At 42.7% G+C, this 11,529-nt stretch overlaps 1 protein-coding gene across 1 annotated transcript in view; it reads left to right on the forward strand.

Moving 5' to 3' along the window:
- Positions 1 to 11,529, forward strand: part of gfra1a (gdnf family receptor alpha 1a) — a 199,591-nt gene that overhangs the window by 162,615 nt on the left and 25,447 nt on the right. The window contains exons 6-7 of the mRNA XM_017436020.3: positions 1,949 to 2,058; positions 2,691 to 2,825. Coding sequence (XP_017291509.1) covers positions 1,949 to 2,058; positions 2,691 to 2,825 — 245 coding nt within the window. The remainder of the gene's footprint in view (positions 1 to 1,948; positions 2,059 to 2,690; positions 2,826 to 11,529) is intronic.

An 11,529-nucleotide genomic window follows, 5' to 3' on the forward strand; every position in this document is an offset into this window, starting at 1 on the left:
TTAGGTCCAAAGATAATAACTTCAGTTTTGTTTCTGTTCAGCTGGAGAAAGTTTTGGCACATCCACACATTTATCTGTTCTAAGCATCTATTCAGTGATTGGATGGGTTCAGAGTCACCTGGTGACATCGTGATGTAGAGCTGTGTATCATCTGTGTAGTTATGGTAGCTAATCTTATTTCCTGTTATAACCTAGGCCAGTGGGAGCATATATATATTGAAAAGAAGGGGTCCTAGGATTGAACCTTGGGGTACCCCACATGTGACAACAACACCATGCACACAGTCTGCCATCTGCCGGTACAGTGACAACCATGATTCATCCATGAAGAGAACATCTCTCCAACATACCATACACCGTCCAAAGTGAGCATTTGCCCATCCAAGTTGGTTACGACAATAAACTGCAGTCAGATGGAGACCCCGATGAGGATGACAAGCATGCAAATGAGTTTCACTGAGACAGTTTTTGACAGTTTGTGCCAAAATCCTTTGGTTATGCAAACCAATGGTTGCAGCAGCTGTCCGGGTGGCTGGTCTCAGATGATATTGGAGGTGAAGATGCTGGATGTGGACGTCCTGGGCTGGTGTGATTACACGAGGTCTGCAGTTATGAGGCCAGTTGGATGTACTGCCAAATTCTCTGAAATGCCATTGGAGACAGCTTATGGTAGCAAAATGAACATTTAATTTATGGGCAACAGCTCTGGTGGACATTCCTGCAGTCAGCATGTCAATTACACTCTCCCTCAAAACTTGCAACATCTAAAACAAAAGTGTTGTGTTTACATTTTTGTTCAGTATAATTTTGTGTGTTTGCTGAAAATTAAAAAAACTGACAAAACTTGTATTAGGGTGTGAGTGAAATGAATACTCTTAAAGGGAATGAAATAAATCTAAATATGAACTCACAAAAGTTTGGTTGATGAAAAACAAACAACAAATAGGACGCATATCACAAAATTTTTGAGCAAAGCCACTGCAGATTGCTTCACACATACACAGTTAAGCACCTGCAGACTTGGGACAGTTGACACTGCATCAATTGTTAAAAGAAATCCTGAGTCAAAAAGGGGGAAGACGTGAGGAAGCACATCTCAGCCCACAGTAAAACCAGCCAATGAGGAACCAGGTTTAAGATAGGAAGAGTCTTAAAAATATGAGAACAAAGACACAATGACTTTCTGTTGTGTAGTTTTATAAACTTTATTTGATATTTGCCATATCAACTTTTTGATAGTATTGACATGAGTCCTTTTTGGGGCTTGTGTAGCCTGTAGACCTGAGCAGAACATCTGCAGGAGACACAGAGGCAAAGGGGGAGCGTTGGATTGTCTAGAAAATAGCTCGACGTGACTGATCAGGCAAGACTGGCCTACAAGTCAAAAGAAATGAAACAAGGACAAAAATGAAAGAAGCAAAGGTGCACTTATTTACTTGCTGCATCCCTTTTGAGCAAAAAAATAAATAAAACAACTGGACTTCTATTCTGTAGTTAAAGACATTTCGCTTTTTCATCCCGATTAGGGTTATCCCATCTGGGAAGCTCATTCCAAAACTGGAGAGTGTGGAATTCCAAGCTTTAAATTGCATGGTATACTTCATCATGCAAGTTAAATTCATATGCAGATTATTCTTTCCCCCCTCCTATTGTAGAGTTGTTAGATTCTTTGTTTGCCTGGCTCACAAGAGAGATGATTTGGTCACATTCATTACTGTGTGAATTTATGCAGCCAGATAACTGTCTTCATTCCAGGATCTGAACCAGCCACAGATGGTCATTTACTGAAGACATTGTTGTAGGGCTAATTGAATTGAGAAAAATTACTTCTGGAATACATTCAGGCGAAACATTTTGCTGCACTTTTACATTGACATTTATCATGTGAAAATCTAATATTTGAGTAAATAAACTTGTATGGCTTTGTTTCTGTGTGTGTGTCTTCTAGGTCACGCCTGGCTGACTTCTTTGTCAACTGCATGCCAGATCCTCGCTCACTGTCAGGATGTTTGAAGGAAAACTACGCTGACTGCCTCCTCTCATACTCTGGTCTGATTGGTGAGTCTAAATCTAAACTTGATAATTAATTGGCCAAATTAATTATGATTCAATTTTTTTTTAACAACTTGTCCAATTTATTTGTTTTTCAAAGTCTCTTTCCAATGTAAGTTGATTTTTTTGACATGAAAAAACAATTTAAAGCCATTCTAATCCAAGCAGACTGTCCTTTCATTTCTCTTGGTCCTTGCAAGTCACCAAACAGAACACTCAAACACTAACAGTCCACACAGCACCAATTTATTCTGCCTACTGCAAAACAAAAAAAGACCTATTTTGGAGAGCAGCCAGCTCAAGGGAACAATCCATTGGGAGAGTGAGAAATCACTGACTAAAGCTATTTGCTTTTCCTCACAGAGAGAGAGAGGCTATTCTTCACTCCAGCTCCACTCTCTGCATTCTGTTTCCTTACTGTGTTACTCCACAACATGAGGAAATAAAAGTACCAATGATTAAATTTGTTTTTATGCATTTATCATTTAACACATGATGAGGGGAACTTCTAAAGAGTTTAGAATATTTCTTTTTGATCCTCAGCATTGCATTATGCTTCAACAGATGATAGTACAGCCTTGCTTTATGATCACATTTCTCATTGCACATGAATGAATCATCACATCCACTTGCTGCAGGTACTGTGATGACTCCAAACTACCTGCGCTCACCCAAAATCAGCGTCTCCCCCTACTGCGATTGCAGCAACTGCGGCAACAACAAAGATGAGTGTGACAAGTTCACCGAGTTTTTCACAGAGAACATCTGCCTTCGTAAGTTTTCCTATCTGCTTCGAAGTTCTGTTTTACTTTCTTCTCCTGGTTATAATGTGTCTCAGTTTCATGTTGCTGACTGTTTTCATCCACCCTTCTCTGCTGTTTTTTTATCCTGGTCTAAACTCATATCATCTCATTTCCTTCTTCCGTCTCCCCTCCAAACTAAATATATCCTATTGCCATGCTTTCATTGTTATCCCACAGCATTATAGAGAAACCAGTCATACTACACCACAGTGTATGTTGTATTTCTGAGATGTAGTGTATGTGCTTTAAAGCTGCAGCACAACTCCCTCTCAGTATTTCTGACAATGTGTTTTTTGCATGCAACCCCCTTGGAACATTTCTCACAAACTCACAAAGTTGTGCAATAACAAGAAAAACATCCAGACATTTTATATTGTTCAATATATTTTAGGAACCAAACAAATGGTACTTTGAAATTAAGCTCATCAATAGGTACTCTAGTCTTTGTCACAAGCAGTTTGGAATAAAGACATTATATTGTTCAAATTTCTTTAGTTGAATCTATGAAAAATACTAACAATAATACAGTTTGACAGAAAGAAAAGAGGATTTTAACAGTGATTCTCAAAAAGATCTTAGATAATATTTTGGCAGGCAGATGATAATCAAGCGAAGAATGATGCATGTTGATGATGCTGGAGATGGTATGATATAGACCTACCATTTTTTTTCGTTTTCTACTTGTCCTCTTTCCTCATTTTTTTATTTAATCATTGTTACACACACATATACAGTGTCTTCAACTATAAATTTTACACTCTCTACAGAGCACTTTTATATTCCCACTCATACATCAAATTGCATATTGAGAGTAGTGTAGGTCAGTGTCTTGCCCAAGAAAAACTTTGGCATGCTGCAAAGACAGAATAAAACCTTCAATCAGAAGATGACCTCCTTTCTACCGGGCTAAAACTTCCTCAGTTAATGAGTACATTCCTAAATCCTGTTGTTCTTTAGAAAATGGCAGACAGTAAAATAATAAGCTAGTAGGACAACAAGTAGAATACTTTTGTTTTAAATGAGCAAAGTGGTCTGTTTGATTTTGCTTTGTTAGAATGACAGAAAAATGACAAAACACTAACAAACTGAAGACTCATTTTTATTTACTTTTATTTAGACAGGTAGTCTAATTTTACAAGAGAGACTTGTAAGACTCATCTCTTCTCTCTTTTACAATCTCATTTACCTTCTCCTCTTTCTTTGTTATTTCTCCCTTCCCTCTCCTTGTTTTCTGTGCTTTTTAATCATTATTCTTGGTTAACAAGGCAGATGTAGATAAGCAGGCTGAAGCAGCTTTAAGCATCTGTGTCTCTTTGAAAGGACAATTAGCACACGGGTCCTACATGTTGGCATGATTTAACATGAGAGTCTTAAAATTAAAAAAAGATTATTGTTGGTTAAAGCAAGCTTCCACTATGTGGTTTTTGGTGTTACTCACTATAGGTTGCCTCACATCTCATTTGAAGTCTCAGTTCCTTTGTTGTCAACTTTCTATTTCACCGTTTCCATATTTTTCCCATTCCTAACCCTTCCTTTTACTTGTTCTCCTTTTTCTTGTTTTTTATCTCACTTTATGCTGCTCATACTCTTCTGGTTTCAGTCTTTGTCCTTTCATGCCCTTCCTATTTCTGCTCTCATTAAGCTTGCTCAGCAGTAAATGGAACTGACAACTGAAGATCCTGACAAACACCAGCTACAGGGTCATGACAAGAAAAAAAAAAGACAGAAAGACTGCAAAAAGACTAAGTTAGACAAGGGAAAGAGAAGAGGACATTTTGCTATTGTGCTGCAAGAGAGCTGGGCTTTCCTAACTAAATATGTTTGAATTTATCAGTTCTAATTCTAAAGTTTAAATCCTTTTCAGGATTTTGAGTCTATTAAAATAAAGCCAAAGGTTTATGGCTATAAATTTTCTTGTGTGTTTTATCATTATTCTTGTTTCAAGAATATCTAATATTCTGAAGATTTTCAAATACATTTCTGTTCTGTGATTTGTCTAACAACTTATACACTCCTGATCAAAATCTTAAGACCAGTCAAGAAATTGCAAGAATTTGCATTTTGCACTATTGGATCGTAAGAAGGTTCTAAGTAGAGCTTCACAATGTTAAAAGAAGAAATCAGCGTAAGAGACAAAAACTGTTGAGCGGGGAATTAATTGAAAACTGCATTTACACTCAAACAGGATTTTTTCATCATTTTTATGTGTTTCTGTGTGATTTCTCAGTCAAGATTTTTATTCGCTGCCTGAATATTCTCAAAAGAACACAAGAGCTTTAATATATTTGATGGATTTCCATTGCCCATTCTGTGACTATGCAAAGGTCACACCAACCAAGTGAGTTCTAGTGTTACAACAAACTCAGTGAATGTAAAGTGAGATATAAAATGGTAAATCTGACAAGGCGAGACTTGGCAGGATTCAGAACTAGCACACAAAGACGAAGTTTTAAGATGTTTATTGTTAATGGACCAGCAGCTGGAACACAGTCTCTGAACTGGGCACTCACGTGATCGCCAGGAAGCAAGAAAATCCAAATAGCAAAGTCCAGTAGTGAGTAGCGAGGTCGGTTACCAGGAGCAGAGTCCGAAGAGGTGTCCAAAAGGGGGCAGGCAAGGGTCAAAACACAAGGAATCAGGCAAGGGCTGTGAGAGTACGCTGGACATCTACTTGGTAAAACCGTTCAATAATCTGGCAACTATGGACTGTGAGCTGTGGGTATATATATATACTAGAGTGAACAGGTGAAACAGATGACTGTGATTACGTGGGCATGGAACATGAGCGTGGCATGGAACAGTGAAACAGTGGAAAGTTACTTGGCTGTGGCATGACTAGAAGCAGGAGGCGTGGCAGAAACAGAGGAAGCTGTGACAAAATCGGGCATCTGTGTGAGGTCATTGACAGGAACACAGGATGTTTTTGTCCAGAGAGCGAGACCAAAACCAGACACGGAGACGGAGCTAAAGGTAAGTGAGTTTATTTACAGGTGGTGCAGTAAATGTACAGTGAGCCGGATTCTGGAGCAGTCTGCAAAGCAAGAGGAACTGGGTGAGTCTCGGGTACAGAATCGGTCAGCGTAGCTTGGTGGAGTGAGTGAATAATGTCTTTGTTTCTTACAGATCCAGGAGGCGTAAACTGCGTAGAGGAGGTGAGGAAAGTGTCCAAGGTGATCCAGAAGTCGACGAACCAGTAATCCAGCAAAGGTAAGTATCCAGAAGTTCCAGGTAAGTGGGGGTGAACCGTGAACCGGTGAACCGGTGAACCGTCTTGACGTGGCAATAACCTGAATTAGACAGCATAAAAAACTCTGTTAGCGTAACGAGACCAACTGAGATTAGACACTGTGGCTAAGAATCTAACCTGAAAGGTTTGATGCTCCAGCGAAGGTCTGGTCTCAGCCGCAGGCTTAAATACTGGATGGTCTTGTCAGTGGGATCAGGATCACCTGTGGAGTAAGGGTTAGTGGTCCCTTCCTCTCTGCCAGACGTCAATGATGCGATTCACCGTGAAAGCAGGATGATTGTCGATTAACCGGGCGGGAGGGGGGAGGATGGTAGGAGGGCTCAGAGGACTATTAACAACTGGCTTTAACTGTGAAACATGAAAAGATAGGTGGATGTGCATGGAGGCCGGGAGGGTTAGTCGGACTGAGGTGGGATTTAAGATTCTCTCAATAGGGAATGGCCCAATGAAACGAGGCACCAGTTTCTTTGAGGTGCCTCTCATCGGAATGTCCCTAGTAGACAGCCATACCCTATCGCCCACCTTGTATTTTGGTGTGGAGGAGCGGTGACGATCTGCATACTTTTTGTTTTGCTCCACTGTCCTTTGAAGGGCTCTTTTGGTCTGCCTCCAAACACTCCTGCACCTTCGTAGGTGGGCCTGCACAGAAGGAACAGTTATTTCGGGTTCGAAACTTGGGAACAAAGGTGGGTTATAACCCAGAGACGCCTCAACAGGAGATAACCCCGTGGCCGAAGAGATGTGTGTGTTATGGGCGTACTCGATCCAAATGAGTTTCCTACTCCAGGTGGACGGGTTGTCACTGGCCAGACACCTGAGAGCCACTTCCAACTCCTGGTTGCAGCGCTCCGACTGACCGTTGGACTGAGGATGGTACCCCGAAGTGAGACTCACCCTAGCTCCCAGTCCCTTACAAAAATTTTGCCATACATGAGACGTAAACTGTGGGCCTCTGTCGGAGACGATGTCCACTGGAATCCCATGCAAGCGAAAAACTTGTTGGGTGATTATTTCTGCTGTCACTTTATTCCACTTCCAAAGCTGTGGGAAGCTTTGGAAGTGGAATAAAGTGAGCAGATTTTGAGAACCTATCGACAATGGAGAATATAACGGTGTGACCCTGAGATGGAGGTAATCCAGTGACAAAATCCAGTGCTATGTGGGACCACGGACGACTAGGGATGAATAGGGGTTGAAGTAATCCGGCTGGGGTTGGTTACTGCTCTTAAAACGTGGACATGTGGGACAGGCGGTGACAAACTCTCTGACATCAGCTACTAAGTTTGGCCACCAAAAATAACGGGTAGTCAGTTTAATCATACGATTGATCCCTGGATGGCAGGAGAATTGTTGTGAATGCAACCAACTCTAGGTCTAACTGCTGCCGGAACATAGGTTTTGCCAGGAGGACCCCCTCCGGGGTCAAGCTCCCCCTGCTGGGCCTCCTGGATCTCCCTCTCAATATCCCAGGTCAATGCACCTATGATTAGTGAGGATGGAATTATTGGTTCCTCCTCTTCGGTAGAGTTAGCATTGGCCCATAACCTGGACAGGGCATCTGGCTTAACATTCTTAGAACCTGGCCTACATGTGATGGTGAAGTTGAACCTCCCGAAAAACAGACCATCTAGCCTGTCGGGGGTTCAACCTCTTGGCAGTCTGTAAATAGGCCAGGTTCTTGTGATCAGTCCAGATAATAAATGGGACTTCACACCCCTCTAGCCAGTGCCTCCACTCCTCAAGGGCTAATTTTATGTCTAACAGTTCTCGATTGCCGACGTCATAATTTCTTTCAGCCGGAGTGAGGCGACGAGAAAAATAGGCACACGGGTGAACCTTGCTGTCCTCAGAGGACCTCTGAGAGAGGATGGCCCCTACCCCAGAGTCCGAAGCATCTACCTCCACAATATATTGCAGTTTGGGGTTAGGGTGATGTAAGATTGGAGCAGAGACAAAACGAGACTTTAACTCACCGAAGGTGGATTGAGCTTCAGGAGACCAGATGAAGGGTTGCTTGATGGAGGTGAGTTGTGTGAGGGGATTTGTGATCTTGCTGTAGTCCTGAATGAATCTTCGGTAAAAGTTGGCGAATCCTAAGAACCTCTGCAATTGCCGACGATCGGTGGGGATGGGCCAGTCGGCAACTGCTCTGATCTTTTCAGGGTCCGTTCGATAGTAGCCTTGTCCAAAAATGAAGCCCAAAAAACTGACTGTGGAAACACTGAACTCACATTTTTCCGCTTTCACGAAAAGTTGGTTTTCGTTGAGTCTTTGCAGAACGGCTCGTACTTGTAATCGGTGTTGTGCAGGATCCTGAGAATAAATCAAAATGTCGTTGAGATAAACAAACACAGAAATATTCAAAAAGTCTCTTAAAATGTCATTGATGAGGGATTGAAAAACTGCAAGTGCGTTAGTGAGTCTAAATGGCATGACAAGATATTTAAAATGTCCGAGAGGGGTCTTGAATGCAGTTTTCCACTCGTCCCCCTCTCGGATTCTTACCAGATGGTAAGCATTACGGAGATCCAACTTGGTAAAGATTGCGGCAGAATGGAACTGTTGATGAACCGAGTCAATTAAAGGTAGTGGATATTTGTTTTTGACCGTAATCTGGTTAAGGCCCCGGTAGTCGATGCAAGGTTGTAAACTCTTGTCTTTTTTCTCCACAAAGAAGAATCCTGCCCCTAGAGCAGACGTGGACTCCCAGATGATGCCTGAGGCGAGAGAATCCTCGATGTCAGATTTCATAGAGTCTCGTTCTGGTCCAGAAAGGTTAAACAACCGACTGGTAGGTAAAGGTTCCCCTGGAAGTAGCTCTATCGCACAGTCGTACGGTCTGTGTGGTGGCAAGGACAATGCTTTGGCTTTACTGAACACAGAGGCAAGGTCGTGGTATTCTGCAGGTATCTTAGTAAGATCTATTTTATGTTCTGATTTGCCCTTAGAGCTAGAAAATGGTAACTCGGACTGAAGAAAGTTCTGTAAACAGAAAGGACTCCACGAGTCGATTCTCTTTTCTGCCTAATTGATTACGGGAAGCCAAGGAAAACCTAAAATTATCTGCGTAGAAGGTGAAGAAAACACTAAAAAAAAATCACCTGTCTCTCTGTGATTACCTGAAGCCAGGAACTGAAGATTAGAGATTTTACAACAAATTCTGGTGATGACTTGACCTGATATGTCCATTATAGGAAGGGGTGAGGATAATTGTACGGGCTTGAGTTGTAACTGTTTAACTAGGTCCTCTGAGATAAGATTCTGTTCAGCTCCTGAATCAATTAAAGCGTGAACAGCAATTTTAATCTGACGGTTTATGATCGTGGAGTGGATGAAAAATCGTGACCCGAGAGGTTGCGAGAGACTACTCACTAGTACCCCTCGGACACCTAGTCAGTCTGTCCTTTTAAAAGAGGACATTTGGCCCGAAAATGATTCTTATCCCCACAATAAAAGCATTCCCTGGCCTCTAATCGTTTCAGTCTTTCCTCTGACGTTAACTTAGCTCGCCCCACCTGCATTGGCTCTTCTTCCATCCCCTGAACGACTGGTTCCGTCTCCGTGTTCCTAACGTTGCGCCCAGAGGTGGTCGTCCTACTGCCCCTTTTGCGTTGTCTTTCACGGAGGCGGATTGTTAAAGCAATTAGTTCATCTAATGATCGTGGCTCATCCCATCCTGCTAACTGGTCTTTGATCGGTTCCTGAAGTGCGTGAATGAAAACTCCCTTTAATGCCGGCTCATTCCACCTTGACATAGCTGCTAACGTGCGGAAATCGATGGCGAACTTGGCCACAGAGCGCTGGCCCTGTCTTAAATTCCACAGTTTCTGTGTGATCTCGGTTTTGTTGTACCTGACTCCAAACGCTTGCTCAAAATCCTTAATGAATTGATCAAAGGGGGTTAGCCGGATAGCTCGGAAGCTATATTTTGCCTCCGCCCACTTCAATGCTTTGTCCCTGAGAAGTCCAATTATTTATGAAATTTTTGCCGAATCGTCAAGGAAGGAGTGTGGAGAGCGGGCAAAAACCAGCAAACATTGGAGAAGGAAACCTGCACATTTACCAATCTCCCCGGAGAAATGTTCAGGAGTCGGCGATGGAACCTTGCGGAAATGTCCGGAAGTGGGTACTGGAAGTGACGCTGCTAGTGGGGCGGAAGCGGAAGAGGAGTCCGCGGTGTTGGGTATTAGCAAAGATAATTTCTGATGAATTTCTTGAGTAAGTACGGTTAATTGATCAAGGCGGCCTGTTTCAGATTGTTGTCTTTCACATAATGCATTGATCATGGACTCGTGTCGAGCTAACAAAGAAGCCGCTTCGGTGTTTTCGGATCAGGGAGAGGATTCCGCCATTTCTAAGGTGGCTCTCTTAACCCACATAAGCCTTCCTACTGACGTGGCAAAATGATGATAACAAGAGGGTCGACCTAAAACGGAGTTTAACGAAGATTACTTCTTTTGTCCTTAATATAATTCCCCCAAGTACCGGAATTGGAATCGCTCTGGGCGAGTTTATGGCTGGAGCATTCTGACATGAACCCAGGATGTTTTTGTCCAGAGAGCGAGACCAAAAACAGACACGGAGACGGAGCTAAAGGTAAGTGAGTTTATTTACAGGTGGTGCAGTAAATGTACAGTGAGCCGGATTCGGGAGCAGTCTGCAAAGCAAGAGGAACTGGGTGAGTCTCGGGTACAGAATCGGTCAGCGTAGCTTGGTGGAGTGAGTGAATAATGTCTTTGTTTCTTACAGATCCAGGAGGCGTTTAACTGCGTAGAGGAGGTGAGGAAAGTGTCCAAGGTGATCCAGAAGTCGACGAACCAGTAATCCAGCAAAGGTAAGTATCCAGAAGTTCCAGGTAAGTTCCTGTGAGGGTGGACCGTCTTGACGTGGCAATAACCTGAATTAGACAGCATAAAAAACTGTTAGCATAACGAGACCAACTGAGATTAGACACTGTGGCTAAGAGTCTAACCCGAAAGGTTTGATGCTCCAGCAAAGGTCTGGTCTCAGCCGGAGGCTTAAATACTGGATGGTCTTGTCAGTGGGATCAGGATCACCTGTGGAGTAAGGGTTAGTGGTGCCGCCCAAAGGCAGAGCTAACTCCAGATCCTCACAGTCATACTGTGTCATACTGCAAACACCAGTTTCTGCTGTGGTGGGAAAATAACATCATGTTTGTTCAAATGCACCATGCTGTTTGTGCTTGTGGGAGTTACATACTGTATTTTCAGGACTATAAAAAAATCCAACAACAATGCACCTTATAATCCGGAGCGCCATATATATATAAAAAAAATTCCCTTCTCACCCTCCACGGGTGGTCTTTGTTTCATCCTCTGAGCTCGGGTCCTCTACCAGAGGCCTGGGAGCTTGAGGGTTCTGCGCAGTATCTTGGCTGTGCCTAGAACTGCACATTTCTGGACTGAG

Source organism: Kryptolebias marmoratus, linkage group LG22 (genome assembly GCF_001649575.2).
Source record: "Kryptolebias marmoratus isolate JLee-2015 linkage group LG22, ASM164957v2, whole genome shotgun sequence".
Lineage (NCBI taxonomy): Eukaryota > Metazoa > Chordata > Actinopteri > Cyprinodontiformes > Rivulidae > Kryptolebias > Kryptolebias marmoratus.